Here is a 21487-nt window from a genome sequence, read left to right as displayed (position 1 = left end):
TGTCTTTCTCCAGTTCTACTTCTCAAAGCTAGTACCTGGCTTACTTGTAGATAATGGCCTAGTCTATTGACCCAGAGTGCACGCTCTGCACACAGCTAAGATGCTTTGTAAGGCTGACAGCCCTTTCTGGTTGTGTGACTCCATGAGGACTGAAGCAAGTTCAGGTGCATGTTGCTACAGCCCAACTTGGAGCCATGGCTTAGGGCTATTATAGCAAATAAACTCTTGTAAATAACAGGGAGAGTTCCAGCTGTTGCATTATCATTATATTCTCAGTGGATTTTTTTTTTTTTGCCATACAGCTGCAATGGTACTTTTGTAGCAGCTGCATTTCACAGAGGTTCTTGACACCCCAATAGCATTCTGTCCATTCTCAGCACTCCTAGTAGGGCACTTAACTGTGACAAATGATGAACTAATTTACACTGATGTACTACTATGGTCATGAAGCTCTCTAGTAGACCTTTATTTATTCTCTTTTCATTGTATAATACATTCTTTTATTCTTGAATCTGATTATGTTCTTTTGGATGTTAAATTATCTTCAAACAGTCTTATATAGGTTGATCTTACCCTTGTTTGGGGAAGGATTTTTTTCAGCACGGTATCAGGTCTGCAGAAGTATCTCCATATTTGTTCTGCTCCTGAACTAGCTGAAGAGAAGTTGTTCCAGTATTTTTCAGATCCTGAAAGAAGCTTTGGATCATATCTAGTATTGTGTAGTTGAACATACGCCTAATGAGTATGTGTGATAAAGTGGGAGATGCAACAGCAAAATTGCAGTAACAAATACTAAAGTTTGATAATGGGATTGCAGTGTAATAGTTACAGTAGGACATCATATTAGACTAGCTTAATATTCCTCTGACCTTGAAACTTATATATATATATTACTCTTGAATTTATGCTTATTAACAAAAAGCATCCTGCTCCTATGAATGAGTCCATTATTACGATTAAAACATGGATTCCTTTTCCTTTGAAAGACAGGAAATAAAGAAAGTTGTTGGAATATAAGTTCTGGAACTGTTACTTTTGTCTGTGACCCCCAAACCAGCATCAAGATAAGTGGAAAAAATACTCTTTTTATAGTCTAGCTAAATTTATCATTTCCTAGATACAGGGGTTTTTTTGCAGTGGTTAGAAGCTTTTTTTATAAAACTGCATATTATCTTCCAGGCCTGTAACTTTTGACTGGGGGGCTGTTTTCACTAATGTAACTTTTTACTGTAATAGAATGAGATTAACACAATCACTTTGTTGTTAATTGCAGGCTGGCAAAAGAAAAAATTATGTATGAAAAAGAAGCAAAACAGCAAGAAGAAAAGATTGAAAAAATGAAAGCTGAAGCATGCGATGATTATGGAATTAAGAAGCAGGTAAACTAGAACTTGTTTTATAAAATCCTTATTTGTTTTCATTTAATCATAGTTATCTTTAGATAGAGGAATCTCCTGTACTTTTTTCTAGACTTACGTTACATAAATATTAGACTAAAATCCTGACTTAAAAAACAGCCATAGAAATTTCTTTAAGGTGTTAAATTACAAGGATTATAGTTTATATGTATGTATATCATTACTTAGTACTTTATGTCATGATGACTGTTACTAACTGTGTGTGAGGCCATCATGAACTCTTTCTTGGAAATACGAAGAACCTGTCGTGAATACATGGTCTCAGTGGATGTAGGTAAACCAAGTGCTTGCTGCCAACTGGAAATGTTAGAACAAAGTGAGAATGCCCAAGAGTTAATATGAAGGGGAAACATTTCAGCTCTTGAGTACGCCCAGTATCCTTTTGGTAAAATCACAAACCTCAGAGAAAGAAAGCAGTGGGTATGCAGCTGCAGAACTGCTGGAGTTTATAGTGAAGTCATAGATTAGGAGGGGACATGCTGCACTTTGGTCTGCTCAAGCATTTGGTTTAGTGTCACTGTTAAGTATGATTACAATTTTTCTTGGAAGTTTACCACAAGGATAGTGGTTGCAGACAGCTGGGACATAGCCTTTTGGGAGAAAAAGTGTCACATCTACTCACATAAAGAACTTGGGTTTGGGACATTGGTGTTTATTCTTTACAGAAGTGTAAAATGTCTGTGTTTCACTGTGGTCCTCATATTATTTCAACTAACAATGTTACCTTTTGATTATGTTTTTTGTCCAAGTATTTCCCAGATGCTTTATCTCAAATCTTCACAGAAATCAAAACTGTGCTAAAATTATTTTCACTTAATAGTCATAAACATAACCTTCTGGAATCCTGTCTTTATATTTGAACAATGGAAGAATAGGTTAAAATTCAAATACAAAATTAACAAAAGATAGGAGAAAGCCCTTTTAGAAAAAGTTAAACCAAATTTTTTTAGTGAATTCTTTTTTCAGTTCCTATATCTATGTCCTGCTTTGCTTTCATTATGCTATGAGAATGAAATACAAATAAAGAATTTGTATACAAATAAAGATTTGTATTTATGGAGTGGACCTGTCTTCTGCCTCACCAGACTGAGACTTGAAGATCTACAAAACACTAGCCTTTCTGAAGATCTGTTGCTAACAAGAACTAATGAGTACAATTCCTAATTTTAGTATTGCCCATTCATCAGATTATTTAACTGTATCATGGTATTTCCACAGTGACCTGCAAGATATCATGAAAGTCAAAACCAGCAATGGCTGTGAACTTCTGCTGAAATTGTTACCTACTACTTGAAGGTCTTCCTAGAGAACAATGACAAAAGCCTTCACAGAAAACGGTCTTGATTCATTCAGAAATTGCCTAATCCACTTTGAAAGCAATCAGATTCTCCAATGACGTTTTCATTTCTTGTTTATTGAGCGCACTTTGCATTCTGGAAGTTAATATTTTAGGTTATTAAAAATTTGGAGACTTCAAAGAAAGTTATATGGTTCCAGGAGAGTTTGCTCAGAACAATATTTTGGATACAGTAAAGACTTTAAAATCTTTTTAAAGAAAAAAAAGAAAAGAAATTTTAAAGAAAAAATATCTGTAGTTACCCATTTTAAGAATTGCTTCTAGTTAATCTCTAATTTCCATTCTAGGGTGCGTAACTCTTTAAAGTACAGTTGTAATCTTTATTTTGGTAATGAAGTGTAACATTTGGGGTGTGGGAACGAATTCAGTTGTTCTTGAGACTAGGAGAATAGTTTTAACTCTTAGTTTAGCTGACGTATTGGCTAAATCATATGTATTTATATACATGCACAAATCAATCCAGAGTTCAGGCAGGGATTCTTAAAAAGCTTAAAAGCAATACTTTCTTTCTCTTGATGTAGTACTGTTTTCATTTAGCTTTCTAGTTACAACTCAGAACATACAGTTTTACATGCAAAAGTTAATATGGAAAATTTCATTTTAAAGTGAAAAATACCATTCCTACAGCATATGTAGTCTTTAGAGTATGTCTGGTCTGGAATGAGGGATCAATCCCTTTGTAGAACAATAGGGTTTGATTCAGTATTTTTTTCCTAACTCCTTATACATTGGGGCAACTCGTGGTTCTAGTGGACTCAAGTCTTATCTAGCTGAGGCAGTAATCATCTGGGATGGTTGGCAATTGTCACACGCTAGCCCTCACCTGTACTGTCCAGAAAGACTTGCTTAATGAGGAGCAGGTTCAATACCAGAAAAACAAAAAGGACAGTTTTCTTGCAATGCAGTTAGATTCTGAAGATTCCATTGTAGTGTGCAAGAAGACTTTTTTATGGTAATAAATATACTTCTGATTTCTCCCACCAGGTGCAAATTCTGCGTATAGTTTCTCTGGGTAGCAAGAAGTAGTGTAGTTCTAACTCCCTGCTGATTTTGTCTCTAATGAAGTCCTAGTTTCTACTCAGTTGTAACAATTCTCAATTTATGAAGAATTTCCACAGGACTTCATAATGCTACTTTAATAGAGAATTTTCACACAATATCATTCGAGTGCAGACTAATGATAGAAACCTGTAGATTTCTGTCTTTCCGTGGTTGTTGATGTTCATATATAAATAAACGTCCTTTCACAGCTCATGCTTTTATTTTGAGACTTGTGAGCTGGGGGGGGTGGGGGTGGGGTGGGGCGGAAAGCAAGGTATCTACTCAATGTTTCCCCTGTCTGGGACTGTAGATATACACTGGTGGTTTTGATAACTGGCAACATTTTTACTGGTAAGTGAGTGGTAAATTTTCTGGTTTTTGAATGTAATTCAGTTCCAAGTTACTTCTTGAGTAATGTTATTTCTAGATGAATTAAAAATCCAGTGGATTTAACACAGAATTTAATCTTTGCATGTCAAAAGTACAGAAGAGTATATAAAGTACATCTTGCTCATACACAGTTTTTTTCCAGTATTTGTGAAAACTAGAATATTTCTCTTGCTTTGTTGAAAGAGTGCCTTCTGAAACAGCTAAAAAAACATGCATTTGGAAATTATTTACTATTTTGGAAAATAATGTGAAGGATGGTAATTTGCTGCTGATCTTGTTTTTGGTGGATTTCTTGCTGAAAGGAAGGTTGTAATGTTCTAGAACTTATAAAACACCTTTTTAGCCTCAAAGAAATATTCTGGTTAGTTTAGTTGGCTTTTTACATTCTTAGCTCTTTCCAACCCCCCACCTGATTGGTCCAAAGTTTCTTTCTTCACAGATTGAGTAAGATTAGATTAAATGTGCAGTTTTACATCAGTCTTGTTATTTGCATAAGTACTTTTTCTGCCCGCTAAGAATAGATGATCTTTGTTTAATAATATGAATTCTGGCTCTGGATCCTTGGTAAAGTGGCAGTGGAAATGCAAGTGAAGACCTAATGCTTCTCTTTATTTATTTTGACACTATCCTTAACAAAAGCGCAGTTTGTTTACTGAAAAGCCAGCAACTTGGAATTCTCTGGACCAAGTACCATACCGTATCCCTAACACAGACCTGGTATTAAAAGATGCATTCAAACTTAATGAAAGAAACCAAATTATGAAAAAGCAGTACTGTGATCCTCCTTTTCCCCTTCGGTTTTCCAAAGAGCGTTTTCCTTCTTATCTAGGCAGATATAGTACCTTTAGGATTTCAGACTTTATGTCTTTAATGTCCTGAAGTGATCTTCTTTAGAAGAAACAGGATTGGATCTTACCTGAGAGGAACTGCAAAGAAAACTCATTTGAAATACCAAGGTATTACATCTAGAGGGTTTTCTCCTCCTCCATCAGTTTTCATGCTAGGGGTGGTAGGTAGTTCGTTGTTGACATGTGACCATTTCTTGAAGCGCTCCAGCACTGTAGAAACAAAACAGTGTTCCCCAGTTTTTTAATAAAAGGTCCTTCAGGAGTCTTTTGATCGATGTATTTGACAACTTGCCTACAGCAAGTTTTGTATACTGTATTTGTGGATAGTTCAAGCTTCTTTTGGGCTTGAAAGCAAGTAGAACTCATAAAATTGTGTTTCCTACAATTCTTGTGTGCATTTATGGGTTTTTTTCGTGTCCAAATTTATCTTAATGCTATATCTCCTTTGAGTTCCTGCCTTCCCTATGCCCAGCTTCTTGCTACATTATCTATGCTGTACTACTCCATATATCCCTATACCACAATCGTGGCCAAGTACATTGATATTAACCAAGGCCCAGTACCTTGATACTGCTCCTGTTTACTACCAAGATGAGAACTTCTGCCACGGTGTGGATTTAAGTTACAAATATGGATTAGCCTACCAGTAGCCTTAGCATGATTATTTATTGTGTGCTACTAATCTTACTTAGTGGGATTACTAAATTTTGGAACCTTTGGTGTTTGTAATACTTAGAGATTACTTTTTTAATTTTAGTCTCTGTCCTTCCACCAGATATGGCTATAATTAGTCGATGGATTCCAAGTGCTTTACAGGCTTTTTGAGGAAAAGTAGTTCAAACCAGTAGCACTTGTTTTAACAAGCAATTTTCTGCATGTCTTATCCTTACCTCTGCCATCTTTGAGTAGATCCATACTGTTAGGATTATCTGTACAATAGAAAACGCGCAAGTGATTATGTGACAGTATTTAAAAGCTAGACTATTTGTGTATATAATTGGTACATATATGACTCATTTACATTGGTCATGGTTTTTAGCCCACCTCTTCTCTTCAGAACACCTCTTGTCATGTGAAACAATACTGCCATTATACCCTGTGACCCAGTACTATATCAGGGTGTCCTTCTACGAGCAAGGAGCCCTATGGAATTTGGGATTTTGGTTTTGTTTTGGGGTGGGTTTTTTTGTTGCTTTCAAATTATTTATGGATTTACATATCTCTAAATCTCTTGGTTAGATGTTGGTCAGTTGGGGAAAAAACCCAAATCAACATACTCAGCTTCTGTTTTTTGAAGCTAATAAAACTGATATCTCTCCCTCCCTCATTATTATTACTGCATTTTTAAACGTTATTAAATTGTTCTTATCTCAGCCCACAAGGTATACCTTTTCTTCCTGTTGTCTTCTCTCCACTAGGCTGGGGGCAGGAGCAAGTGAGCTGCTGCCTGGTGTTTAGTTGCTGGCTAGTGTTGAAAAAGTCTTTAGCTGGAGTTTGAATAGCTCTGTTCTGGTCAGTGGAATTTGAGTTGCTGCAGTGCACATCACAAGGATGGAAATGGCTGTAGTGCCTGGCATTGAAGTTTGGGTGGCTATCGTGCTTGTCACCCTTACAGTTCCGTCTAAGAGTTGGGGAGAATTTGTATAGAATTTGAAGAATAAACATTTTTAAAAATCCAGTCAAAAAGCTTATATAATTATTTGAACTTTTGACTTTACTATGTATTTTTGTAAAAGTAAATATTCTTATCTGGGATTATCAGCATTACTTGAAAAGAAATTGGTTTATGCAGAAGTTAAATCATAATGGCTACACAAAATACCTGTTCTAGTCTCCAGCTGTTTGCGCCTGCTGAATACAGTTCTAGGATTTATCATCTTTCAGATTTTTATTCATCATTACACCACTGGCACATATAAATAAAACTTCAGTAACCCTTTGGAAATCAGTCAAATATTGTTTTGAATAGAATTATTTGGGCAGATTTGTTTATTTCTTAGAGCAGGCAGGACTATAGCTTACAAATTCAAGATTTACATGCCTTCCCAGGTTGCTTGTCTAGTGGCACATATCAAATAAGTTACTAATTTCATATTATCTGCTAAAGAAACTTTACAACACACAGATATCTCGTATCTGTGTGGCACAAGGAAGTAATTACTGGATATTCTCCTGTAGGTATTCTACTACATAAAGCAAAAGGCATCATATCATGCAGTTTATGGCATACCTCATTCTATGGCTGTTACATTTACTGATGAAAGTGTAAAATTAGAAACTAAAATTTTTTCTCTCAAAAACAAATGGTCTAAGTGACACTTAAAAACTTGCTGATAATATCTTGTTACACAAAGCCTTTCTGAATACATAAATGCATTCTTAGCTACAGCTTAACATCCCTTTACAGTGACCTTTTGGTACAGCAGGATTAATACTAGCAGGATGATACAACATAGGAATGACAGAAAGAAAGAAGCCATTTAAAGAGAAGGCTTTGTGTTGCAGGTTATCCTGAACAGAGATGTTCCATATCGAAATATCTAACAGATTTTAATTTCTAAATAGATTTTATGTTACTGAACAACTCTTCACATCTTTTCTTCTCAGTGTTTAGTGTTCAGATCCAGAAATGCTCCATGAAATAAATGTTCCCTTTCTTAAAACTGATGTTGTTTTCTTTAGGAGGTGGCAGGATTTTCAGATTCAGTGGGGTGCCAGTTTAGTAATTTTGTTCAAAGTGCATGGTGAGAATAATCTTTCTCCTAAAATGAAGCACAAAGATATATAATAACTTTTTATGCATGATAAGCATCAAAAATATGAGCCTGCTGGTCTTTGCTTTTCATTTTTCTTTACCTTTGTCTTTCAGTCAGAGCCTCCTGCAGTCTGCACAAAATGTGATCAATAACTCAATAACTTTTTTCATGCAGTAATTATCTCTATGGGGTATTATCTGAACATTCTTTTTCTTTATTACCCAAAAGATGCAGGAGATATTTATATAACCAGCTGATCCCCTTTTGGATGAAGCTGCTTCATGACAGCAGGAGAAAGTTTGTTCTAAATAGACTTTTTAACAAATGCTGAAAACCTTACTAAGCTGTACTTTTTGGCCAAGGGAAAAGTTATTCTGAATACTGTCTTGTACTTAATACTTGATACTCAGTTAAACATAGAGTAAATGGAAATGTGCTACAAATTAATGGAGTTTTAAGCAATTTTGCTAAGTGAATGTCTTTTAAGAAAAGAAGCCTATTCAGAACATATGTGCAACTGTTCTGAAGTTCCTAGATAATGAATAGATTGCTGATTTTTCAGAGTAAAAACTTATCCTACAAGATAATGTTTCTGTCTGGAACATCTTCTAATTTCATTGTCTTCTGATTTTCACAGATCGAGATCTTACAAGAGTCCCGAATGATGATTCCAGACTGCCAACGCAGACTAGAAGTTGCACATGCAGAGCTTACTCAACTACTAGTGAGTATTGCATCCCACCCCAACTGATGAAGAAGTGCTGCAGTTCCTGGATAAGCAACTGCAGCAAATAAAAACTGGATTAAAGAATTTTCTGTAGATCCCAAGACCAGCATTGTATAAGATTACCAGTATTTTGCTTTAGATAGCAGTCTTTGCAGACTTGGTCTTCAGTCTGTGGAGGCTGTTTATGTTAGAAGCTGTCCCTTATGTAATGTACACTGAACATACACTTAATCCAGACTGTGAAAATGGACTCAGAACTCCTGTGCTAGTTCCCTCATCAGAAAAATCAGTTCACCTACTTTAGGTTTTATAGATAGTATAAATGTATATAATATGCTTGTAGGGAACTAAAATTGTCAAATACTTTGGTTACTACTCTTAATATGTTATGGACAAGTCGGAGGAGTCCTTGCTGAGTATTGCTTAATGTTTTATTAGTGAAGTGAGCAGTACTGCCCTGCTTTTTAAAATAAAAATACCTTTAGGAATAAAGAGTATGTTGCACAAATAGATTCACTGAACCTATACTGTGTTTGGAGATGATAATGCTTATTTTAAAAGCTGCCTTCTCATCAAGAATTCAGCTACACACATTGGTGCACAAGAAATGGTATTGGGAGGCTAAAAATATACATCCTAAATTATGTCCCAGATATAATGATGGCTAAAATGCAAATACTTTTTTAATGGCAAAGTCAAGGTATCCTAATCTCAGGTAGTCTGCCTCTACTGTTTGCCAAAATAAATGCTCAGTACCTGGCAGGATTTAGAGTCTTGTTGTAATTCAACTAGTTACTGAACAGTTAGTCTAAATTTTAGTGGCATGCAGAAATGGTGCTTTTGATCCATAGTATGCAAACCCAAAACAAGGAATGGGGACAGTTACTATTGCTGTTAAGAATTTGGAAGTCTTCTTGTGTTGCTGTCTGTGCTTAACTCACCTTCAATGCATTTATTAAAATGTACTGTATCCTAGTATGTTTTTCAATTGTCAGTCTACTTAAGCATTTTTCTAAGAGTACTCTTGATCTGAAGTTTGTTCTTACTCATCCCTTGGTTTTAGATCAACACTTATCAAATAAAGGTACGCATAGGTCAAATCCACTTGCACATGACAGCCATTATCTGGGACCTTAAGCAGTACAAAAGAATTCACCTGTGCTTTGAGTAACATAGAATGTGTGTTTTCAAAAATTATATATTCCTCATTTCATAGAATGGTTTGGGTTGGCTTGAACCTTCAAAGATCATCTGTTCCAACTCCCTTGCAATGACCAGGAACATCTTCAACTACATCAGCTTGCTTAGAGCCCCATCCTGCCTGACACACAGTATTTACATGAATGTGACACCTACCACCTCTATGGGCAACCTGTCCCAGTTCTTGACCACCCTCCACTGTAAAAAACTTCTTCTTTTTATCTAGTTTGAATCTGTTCTCTTTTAGTTTAAAACCATCACCATTTGTCCTGTCACAGCAGGCCTTACTAAAAAGTCTGTCCCCGTCTTTTGTAGGCCCCCATTAAATACTGTAAGGCTGCTGTGAGGGCTGCCCAGAGCCCTTCTCTTCTCCAGGCTTTACAAACCCGACTTTCAGCCTGTCCAAAAAGGAAGGTGCTCCATCCCTCTGATCTTGTTTGTGGCCTCCTCTGGACTCCCTCCAGCAGGTCCATGTCCTTCCTGTGCTGGGACCCCAGAGCTCATGCAGCACTGCAGCTGAGGTCTCAGCAGAGGGACAGAATCCCCTCCCTGCCCTGCTGCCCAGACTGCTCTGGATGCAGCCCAGGACACGTGTGGCTCTCTGTGCTGTGAATGCCCATGGCAGGGTCATGTCCAGCCTCTCGGCCAGCAGCACCCCCAAACCCTTCTGGGCAGGGCTGCTGTGATCTGTGCATCCCCAGCCTGTGCTGGTACCAGGGCTGCTCTGAGCCAGGTGCAGCACCTTGCACAATGAGCTTGTTAAAACACATGAATTTTTCCATGGGCCCACTTCTCAAGCTTGTCCAGGTTCCTCTGGATAGCATCCCATTTCTCAGTTGCATCAGCTGAGCTACTCAGCTTGGTGTTATCTGCATATTTATGGATCTTACTTTGTGTCATTAATGAAGATATTAAATAACACTGGTCACCATACAGAGCCCTAAAGAACTGGTCACTGATCTCCATCCAAACATTGAGTCATTGACCAGTTCTCTAGTTGTGACCATCCAGCCAATTCCTTATCCAGTGAAGAGTGCACCCATCAAATCCACTTCAATTTAGAGAGAAGGATGTTGTGGGGAACCATATAGTCCACAATGACAATTCCTTTTTTGCAGTCTTTAAGGACTTCACCTGACTGCCTTGACTTTTCAAATGTCATGGAGAGGAGCATGGCAACTGCATCAGACAATTCCTTCAGAACTCTGGGAAGCATCTTGTCAGGTGCCAGAGACTTAGGTACATTCAGGTTCCTCAGGTTGTCATGAACCTCATATTTACTTACAGTGGGAAGGACTTGGCTCTCCCAGCCCCTGTTTCGTAGTCCATCCGCTTGAGAGGTGTAGGAAGATGCTGCCAGTAAGACAGAATTATTGTTGAGTATCCTCAGCTTTCTCCTTATTTGTTAGCGGTTTTTTAACTTCTTAAATTTAATCCCACAGCAATTGTTTTCAGAGTACTCAAAAATGTTGCTTTTGATTACAGGAAAATGAAAAAGAATTGGAAGAAGCTGAAGAGTATAAAGAAGCACGTTCCATACTGGAGTCAGTGAAGCTGGAAGCCTAGCTGTTTTCCAGTTCTCTCTTTATAAGCATTAGCACGGGGTCCATTCCACAGTTTCATTTGACTATGGCTCTACTACTTTTGTTGACTTGCTAAAGTTCCCTTTATGCAAACTGAGCTTTCTCTAACTGCAAGGTGCATCAAATAAAGAATATTCTGAAACATTCGTGTGTTCCATATTCGGGCAAAATAGATATATTTCCAGTTCACCTCAATTAAAAAAAAAAAAAAAAAGAAAAATAAAGCCCATTTATTTAAAGTAAGTGTAATAGTTAATATAGAGAACTTAAATCTGAACAGTTCAGTCTAAGAAACAAAGTTTGGCTATGTGAGGGACCAGTAAATACTTTAGAATGAAATAGTATTATAGAATAGTGTGGGTTGGAAAGGTTCCATCTGGTTCCAACCCCAACATGGGCTTTAGAAGCACCTTATATTTGAAATAATATACATTACAGCATAAATATCTGTACTGAAAGAGAAGGTAGACCAAATAACCCTTCCCAGTCACCTACCTTTTTTCTATGGTCCAATTTTTCTGTAGCTTTATCAAGTATGTACTCCTTGTTTATCTTTGAGTCCAAGACAAAGCTGACTCCAGATCTTTCTCAATGTGCATGGCACTGAGTCGAGCCCAATTCATACAACTTCCATGCATCAAAATTCTTCTGCTTTTCAGGAAACAGGATTTAGCAGGTGACTAGTATATTGGGAGTTGCATCTGCTAATAAGAGTTCTGGACTGAATGCTTTTCTTGAAAGCACTTTTGCCTAAGTGATAATTTTTTTTAACAAAGTTCTAACCCCAGGACACAAAAGAGAGCTAAGGGGAACTAATGGGTAAGGGAGCAACATTTAGTCTGCCCAGAAGACCATCAAAACATTATGTACAAAGCTGTGGTTTTTTCAGAGTAGCTTCTCTAAAGCAAATAGTAAGTTCTGTTGATAAACAAGAAAGCTTTTTACATTAGTTTTTCTAGTTTGAAAGTGTTCTGGCATGTTTCTTAAAGGCAACACAAAGCACAGTGTACCTTTTGTGTGGTGCTAAATTGAATATTCAATAAAATTCTTTGTTAATTTGCCTGAGTTTGAGTAAACTGCTGTTCCAGTACTTATGTACCTTAAGCACATTCAGAGTAATGTCTACTTCTCCATCACTCTAAGCACTGCTCTGTCAGATCAACACCAAAAGATTGCTGATAGAATCAGTCAGAATGATGTACTTTTGAAGTGACCCCAGACCAGGACCATAGAGGGCTAAGAAGTGAAACCTGTTTTGACAGTACAGTTCCATAAACGAACATGCCTGTATTCTTACCAGGATTGTGTTCTAGGCATGGAACTGCCAAGCAAACACTGCCTGGGTCACAGCACATATGAACTGCTATTGAGGAAAACATCTGTCTTAGGACACTCATTTCACCCAGTTTCTTTTATGACCTTCACTGGGAAAGGTGGCTGGAGTGCACAAAGTGGATCATATGTCTCAGCTGAGAGACTGCAGCATGAGTCTGCTTGCAGCCATTGAGTGGAGTACGGTGAATACATGCTGAGTTGAAAAGGAAGTGTAGGGAGATGCCCAATCTACTGGGTAGACTTGGGTTTAAAATAAAAATTGTTTTTCTTCAGAAGAAAGAATACAAGCCAAAACGAAAATTACGTGCAATTGCTGAGTACCACAAGAAATGCATATGAAAGCTAAACAGGTGTGACCTGTAGTGGCTGAAGGCAAGCAGGATTGTCACATGGCTTAAGCTGGCATTTAGAATGAAAGTCACATGGCCTTTAACTACCACACAGGCTTTAAAAGTTTCTTTGGCAGTAGTTTCTAGGGTGAGTGGTTTCTCATGTTTGCCTAATATGTCTTTGTCCAAGCCATTTCCTAGCTCCCTATTACTGCATCATGGACCAAAATGATACCCTGCCCTACCACTAAATTCTCTAAAAATGAGCCTGTTCTGTAGTACAGGAAGTAGCCAGCCTTCCTGATGAAAATCAAGGTATGTTCACACCTGAAAATACTTTGTCTCCAGATGCCTCTGGAACTTCCTAACTTCTGAAGGCAGCATGTTTTCAGACTGCCAACATCCTTTAGGAGAGGGAAAGAGCTAACTGTACATAACTGTACGCTTTCACATTTTGGGTGAAATCCACAAAAAGCCTAAACAACACAGAGATTTTCTATTTCCCTATAACAACATCCTGTTTTGGCAACCCACCTTCCCCATCTCTGGTGAAACCTTTCAACGGAGTTGCAGTCAATCTGCATTCTAACACTTGGGGCATGAGGGGTGGGGGAGGGACTTCAAGTCCGTGGTCTAACTCAAGAGGTTCAGATCAAGGAAGATGCTCAATAACTGAGCCATACTCCTAACAGACTGGGGTCCTCAGAATTGCCACATTAGCATGAGAGGTGGCTGCACAGCTTCTTAAGACTGGGCAGTCACCAAGAACTTACTACTAAAATTGGATGGTCTGATCACCCCAAAGGTACAGTTCTCTTCAACAGACCTGTATGACAAAAGTAGAAGAATAGCAAGTGTGTGCATTTAATATATGGGTGATACAAGGGTGTTCAACATCTTCTAAGACAATATCAGAAATCAAAAGGTTCCTGACAAACTGTAGAAAATTTAAAATACTTCTTTTAGTAAGGACATATTTAAATAAGAAAATAAAGCAAACTTACACATGGCAGCAATAATTTTCTACTGCACCAACACAGGAAAAAGTAAATGCTGGACACCATTTTTAAGAGATATAGAAGAATTTTAGTGTATTACATGCAAAACATTAGTTTAGCTCATAAGACATGGGCAACAACCTTTACACTCCCCTTTTTATTAGAAATGTTTTATCTAGAACCTGCAATTAAAAGGGATGAACACATAAGGATGCAGAGAAAAACTGAAAACTACTAAAAAGACTGGAAAAAATGATCTGTGCAAAAGAAGGAACAAATCCAGACATTTTAGCCTGGAAAGTACAGAGGGTAGCATTAGTAATAATCAAACATAAACAGAATTACAGAGGAAAATAATAACTTTTTCTTGGCAGAGTAAGAGCTTGAGTTACAATGAGGGGGAAAAATATTGGACAGGTTCCTTCCTTAGGAAACAACTGAGACAAATGAAGCTCTGGAACAGACTGCCCATGGAGGCTGTTGGAGCTGCCTTCCTAGAGGTCTTCTCTTGACCAGGCAGCTCAGTCACTCATGACACAGGGACCGCTGATCCTGCCTCATATTTACACATTGGGGAAAACCATCAAAAGGTAGATGAGCATTCATCCTTTCTCAACAAGACTCATCTCCTCACTCAAAAATAGAGTTGTTACACAGCTGAAATTAATGACTTTTAATACAGCACAGAGGAGATCCCCAGAGTCCCCTCAAAGGATACAATTCACTGATACCTACCTGACTTTTCAGATGTTGCACTGCACATTACAACACAGGGTTGTAAGAAGGTGAAAATGGTCATCCTTAATTAAAGGACCAGATGAACTATTTTTTTCTGACTTTTCACTTCCTATTCACATTTCTGAACACTCATCAAACACACACAATGTCAAAAATATTTCAGATTCCCACTTGTCATTTTATTTTATTGTTAATTTGTGCACAAATGAGCTCATTCAGGGCACAGATAGGAAGCAAGTTTGAAGTGTAGCTGAAATCAGAAGGATGGAACTTGCAAGGTAAGAAGTGAACTGTGAGGCCTGCTGGAAAAAACTGCAAGGGAAGTAGCAAATTTAGTTCAAAGTCTCACTGTTCATACAGATGCAAAGTGGGACTACAAGCTGAGTGAAGGGAGAACAAAATGTTTGTTCCATGGCCTAACCATCTTAACAACCCTTCTCCGATCTGATCTCTCAGGGAACTCACTTCTAAGGACACTGAACAGGAAATAAAAAGGAGAACCACTTCTGGGTTCTCTTCCATGCACAGTCTTGGCTATGCTCTGTTACCACATGTATCAGGGCTTACAATAAATCCAAATTATGGGCTTAAGACTTCAAAGGTGATGGCAAAAGGGATGTGTAATTGCGACCTTCCCCAGTTTTCTGAACACAAATTCAACCACAGTGAAAAAAATCAGCTCTTGAACTGTGCAGACTGCTTGGTAGTACATCTCAGCAGCCAGCATTTCAGGCCAACATCACCACTCTAGAACCATCCCACATTAACATTACCTTTAAAAGAAAGAAGAAAAACTTCTACAACAGTTTCATTTTCTTACTGTTCCAAAGTTACTGTAGATACTACATTAGATGGAAGGAAACCCAGTAACTCAGAGAAAGAGCCTCAATTAATAAGGTTAACAGAGGCTGAATAGGTTGAAATTGGAAAAATAAGCACATTATTTATGTATCAATTACTACTTGCTCTCCATTTCAACAAAAGGAAATAAAATTTTCTCATCTTTCCTAACAATCCAGAGGCCTCCTTCTGCCCCTGCATAATTAGCAGTAAATTTCACCACAGCTCTCCATAAGCAATCAAAAAGGCTACCTAATTAAAAAAGTAATTAGTTTACACAGATAGATATGAGTGGGTAGATTAGTTGATGAAAATAAAATTAAATTCCTCTGGATGCTTTTAGTGACTCAGCTTTCTGCTCTGTTACAGCTTCTACACATTTCTAAAGGAGCAGGTTAAAAATGAGTAAAAAATACTTCATTTGTAAATGAATACAGTATCTTTCAAGACCAATTGATCAGATTTGGCTTGTCTTCTGTTTTCAACACAGAAGATAAACTTCACATTTTATGAAGTGTAAAAATCAGTGCCTCCATAAAAGGACTAATGAGTTATGTTTCATTTTCTCAGATCACTTACACAATACCTAGGCACCAAACTGAACCAATGCTGCACCTGTAAAAGGAAGATTTGTACACTAACACCCGAACACTACAGGATTTGTAAGAAGCCAGAACAGTTCCTGATACCAGACCTGACCAAGGGGTCTTTTCCCCAGTCATCCTGCCATCAGCAGAAGTCAGAGAAAACAGGCTGAGCAGCACTGCAGTTTTCCTGAGGGTAAACAGACACCCTTCACACCCCTGCCATTTTCCCAAATGAAGAAAACTCCATTGCATTTTGTGGTGGGAGCAGAGAGCTGTATTCTCACACTTAGCTGGGGGATATGCGGGGAACACAAAACCAGTAGCCAAAACTCGAAGACAAGTATAACAACAAGTATAACTACAAGTATAACTGTAATCCTTGATGACAACTAGGGAACTTTGTCAGACAAACCAGTGATTTAAGAAACTTCCTTCCTCAAAGGCTTTATCATGGCCAGTGCCTACTGATGGACCTCAATACCATAAATGCATCAAATACCATTTGTCCTATTCAAACAAAATTGCAGTAAGAAATCTAACCAGCACAAGGGAGGAAACTGCCTTTTTAACAGTGTGGGGGAAAAGAATTCAAAGAACAAAACATTATTTGTTAAGCAAATTAAACAGCTGTAAACTACGGTTTTATACTTTTTTAAATTAAGAAGGTTATAACTGAAACTAAAGTTTTAAACAGAGATATAAGAATATACAACTACTGTATACTGAACTTTCGAAACCATTTGTTTTTTAATAAATGATGCCAGTAATAAACTCTCATTTTGTTTGCTATTTTTGGAGTGCTACCAACTGATTCAAGAAATATTGAGTCAAGTGGCAATTTCTGGCTACTGTGGACTTATGAGAATCTACTTGGAAGACATCTGAAATTCCACATGTATCCTCAGACACAGTAGATGGAGCCAGTGGGGAGGAAAGAAAAGCTTTTGAAGTGATGAAAATGAAGCAATTTTCACACCAAAGCTAACAAACTTCAAATTTCTTGGTCGAACCAATTTTAAATTGGTAATTATCAACAATACCTATACACTGTTCACCAGACTACACGAAATGAGCTGGTGAACCTTGTCCATTTCTGAATACCACTGAGCTTTTAGAAAGACGGACCTGAAAAGCCATCACATTAAGTCTTCACTGTGCCAGGGCAAGAGGGCAGAACCCACGTCCTCAATACTAGCCCCTTCAAAGGAGCCGAGATCTGAGCTGACATGGAAACGACTTTCTTTTCATTAAACTCACCATTAAGAGGAGTGCTCTCAGAGCAACATCACAACACCTCACAGAAATGAGTATCAAGGTAAGAATGGTGACATTTTTTCAACACTGAACATTCTGTGGATAAACAGAAGATTCTAGTCCCTTCTGCACCAAACGCAGCACCTTTCAGAAAGGGCCCAATTAACTTTTAATAAACTCAATTGGAACTAGACCAATACTCTATTTAGACATCCAAATACCAAACTTTACTCAAAAATTACAACATCATCAGCTGCCTATGATTAAAAGCACTTCATAGCTGGCTTAATGTCAAAGAGATACACTACTCGTCACATAGAGTTCCTTCAGATATAGACAGTTCACTTCCTTGTTTACATCTCCTTCATGAAGCTCAAACAGGAAAATGTAGAGAATGCTCTGCAGGTCTGCGGGCAAAAGGAAAACCCACACTGTGCAGATGCTTGACTAGCCAGAGAGACAAACTGTAGCTTGTCTTAGTTTACTAGGTAGAGTAGTAGACCACCATTACAAGGACAGGTTACCAGTAGCACTGCAGTTTCATTTTGTTGTTATTCAGAAAATGAATTTGTCTCTCCTACCTTCATTTTCCCCCCCAAAAAAAAATTCCAAAACATCCCCACAAAAACCTATGTGTTTCAAGTTTGTTCTCCCAGTGGCGATGTCATGATTATTTCATTTTAATACTTCTGTTCTCTGGTGTAAGTGAACAGACTACACTGAAGTGTAAACTGAACTTTAAGTTTACACACAAACTTCAGAACTTTTTGACAGGTTTAAGCACAGAAGTTAATCATCTCAGGATTATGCCAGTATAATACAGGTAGTTAACACTGTTGACCAAGCAGAAGCAATTACTCCCTTACAAGAGAAAAATCTCACACATTGCAAGATTAACACATGAAAGGAACTTGAAAGCTCCGGCTGTTTTTTGAAGTCTTCTGCACTAGAATCCAGGTTGTGAATGGTGGTAAATGTGATTAAGTGCCCAGGTGGACAGGAGAGGGCAGGATGAAGAGGAATGAGCTGAAGTGTCTATTGCCTGGTAGTTAGGGTAACTCTGGGTGCGCAAGACTTAGACTACAGGCTGACATACCTCAAGCCAAAGAGAGAATCACCCTGCCTTCTGAAACCCAAAGCTATTTGAAACCACATACACTGTGCTAAAAACAGAACCATGGCAAGATGATCACAAAGGATAACATTCTTTGCAATCCAGGATAAAAGCCTTATAAAGATGTTACAAGACAAAATATTCAACTTTTCAGCTTCCTTTTGAGTTACAACTAGGTAACAGAATTTAACCAATGCTTACATGGAAACTGGCCTGCCTTGAGCTCTTATTTCCACTAGGAATCTCAATAAGCAATCCAAGGAGCCCACTACTGTTTTCAAACATTGAATTCAAAAAGGAACACACTCATCCTGACTGTATCAGGCTATTTTAACTCTGCCTCTCTAATTTTCTCCCTGCAGAGCAAAAACCAGGCACACTCTGAGGACAGCACAGGACCGAAGAGCAGTGACAGCTGGGGGCCATCTAAAGTAAGGAAGGCCATTTGCAAGGAGGTTTCCTCCCCCAGCATGTCACCATCCCTTCCAAGAGACTCTCTCCTGCCCTCCCTCACTGCTTCATTAGCTGTAAATGATGTGGCTTAAGAAGGAAACAGAACTTTTTTAACATTCAGAGAGATCAGTATTGCACAAGGAGACTTGATTTGCTGATTACCAGCAACCAAGCCTAGCATAGGGTTCTGGTCTCTTCCCAGTTTGGACACCCCAACACTCTCTCTCTAGTTCATCACCTTCATAGAGTGGAAATTATTAACACCACCCTTGCCTCCAATGCTAAAAAAGAAAACCCAACACTTCCACTTGAAAACCACTCTCACATTGCCTATCTGAGCATGAAAAGAGCAGTAATTATGATGGAGTTCCCGGACTCACTGAAAAAAGGCCACTTTCAGCCCAGTCTTACAAGATGACACTACTGCCATCATGTTCTGCATTTTTTGTGTCTATCATGTCAAACTCTTTCATGCCACAACTCTCAGGTGTGCATTCATAGAATTTTACCCAATAGTTATTACCATTAAAGTAAAAACTATTATTCTAGGCTGAAAGTAATTCACCTAGAGCAGACTTCATTAATGCCAAGTGAGGATAAACCTAGTCAGACACCATGCTTATGGCATGTTATTGCTCCCGTGTGCTGACTGCAAGCCTCTGTTACTCAAGGACCATCCCAACCATGCCTGTCACAAATGAGGCACCTGCAATCACAAGACCATGGGCACAAGAGCCTTCTCACTCAGTCAGGCAGGGTCAGGCAAAGGAGGTTTCAAGGTTCTAATAATTTCATGTCTGGTCGCTATTCGACAGATAAATAAAATACTTTTCCTGTACCATACTGCAGTTACCCAAACACACTGTTTCTCCCAACACACAAAGTACCTTCTGCCCATTACAAAATCTCCTACCTTATTCTCAACTGGACCATAAAGAAAAACTGGTTTTCCCATCCTGTAGCTTCCCCAGCAACAGAAGATGCAAAATTCTGAGTGCTGGCTCTCACCTTACCTTCTGACACTCTGCTTACAGTAAACGCCTACTGTGGATAGCCTGTGTTTTCAGCTGAGAAGGGACAGCTAGATTTAAATGTGAGGAAACCCACAAAACTCAGGCTGAGGTTTTGCAAGTCCTTGCTACAGCTAAAGCACTAGAAAACTGTATCACATTCATGACGACTTTGGGAGACAGAGATGCTCCTTTGTGCAGAATGTAATTTCAGACACTAAAACCATGACTGAACTATCAACCACTGGCCAGGAGGAGAGAGATGTGCAGGCAACAGAGTTTGTGTTGGTGCACAAAAGAGAACACAGACTAAACAAACAATGGTTGAAAACAGTAGAAATGTTCTGAAAATGGTAGAAACCCAAGAATTCAAAAAGAGTGTTTGTTAAGAACACATTTATCTTTTTCCAACTAGTAAGAGAATCTCCTGCCAATCTTGATTATTTTTTTTCCTAAACATTATCTGCAATTTCTCCCAACAGAACCAAACACCCAAACCCAAAAAACGTTTTCTCCTAGAAGAAAAAAAAAACCCCAAACAACAACCTGAAGAAGGAGTTGTCCCTTAGAACCAACATGGTTGTGGTCATAAACATAGGTATTGCCAACAGGATATCCTGAATTAAAGTCTGCCTGGTGCTGGCATGACTCCATTGCTGTAGAGTACCAAAATGGGAGACAAATGTCACTGTTTTGGATGTGTGTGTATGTATACCTGTCTTTCTAAATATATATATATTGTAAACACCTTAAGACTACAAAGACTAGACAGTGAAAACGCAGAGGTAGTCAGTTAAAAAAAAAAAAAATCAAAACAAGTAAAAAAAAAAAAAAATCACCTCTCCATGGTAGAACAGTAAGACAAGTCTTCAACTGAGGGGCCATCAGTGCTCCTGGAGCTCTCCTCTCCCCTGCTGCCAAGCACTGCCTCCCCGCATTTTTTTGCTAATGTCAGACTTTGTTCCTCATCAAGAAACTTGACCTTTATATCTATGGCAGGCGTCAGGCTGAAGAGTGCAGTGTTTTCAGTGATAATGAGAACAAAATGTAGATTCCATCTCTTCTTAAGTTACCGAGTGCATAAGCAGAGAATAACAAACACCCTGGCCTTTATTTCAGTACTTCATATGCAAGTCGTTCTTCTTGATAAGACGACAAAACACCAAGACGTGCTTCATTTCGCACTATTAAAAACCGAACACAAAGCTTCGGATGGGGGGTGGGGGGAGAAGACAAAACAACGCGATTCCTCCCGCCACACGGCAGAGCCATCACGTATTTCGGCGGGGAGCAGCGCTCGTTCCCGGCTGTTCCCGCTTGTTCCCGGGCAGGCCGGTGCTCCGGGCCCGGGCCCGCCCTCACGGCGCCCGGCGCGCTCTGCCCGCCACGGGCCTCTCCCCGCCGCGATCCCCTCGCTGCCCGCGCCGCGCATGCGCGGCAGGCGGCCGCCGGCGCCACCATCTTGGCAGCTTCGCGCCTGCGGCGCCCCGGCGCTCTGCGGCGGGCGAG

The 21487-nt window shown here is 38.7% G+C and overlaps 1 protein-coding gene across 1 annotated transcript in view; it reads left to right on the top strand.

The window, feature by feature from the left end:
* The window catches only part of TBCA (tubulin folding cofactor A), a 26379-nt gene extending 13994 nt beyond the window's left edge, over positions 1-12385 (top strand). The window contains exons 2-4 of the mRNA XM_059873787.1: positions 1274-1379; positions 8448-8534; positions 11223-12385. Of these exons, the coding sequence (XP_059729770.1) occupies positions 1274-1379; positions 8448-8534; positions 11223-11303 (274 nt within the window). The 3' untranslated portion in view covers positions 11304-12385. The remainder of the gene's footprint in view (positions 1-1273; positions 1380-8447; positions 8535-11222) is intronic.
* The last annotated feature ends 9102 nt before the right edge of the window (positions 12386-21487 follow it).

Source organism: Haemorhous mexicanus, chromosome Z (assembly GCF_027477595.1).
Source record: "Haemorhous mexicanus isolate bHaeMex1 chromosome Z, bHaeMex1.pri, whole genome shotgun sequence".
Lineage (NCBI taxonomy): Eukaryota > Metazoa > Chordata > Aves > Passeriformes > Fringillidae > Haemorhous > Haemorhous mexicanus.
This window is presented reverse-complemented; position numbering and strand designations above follow the sequence as displayed.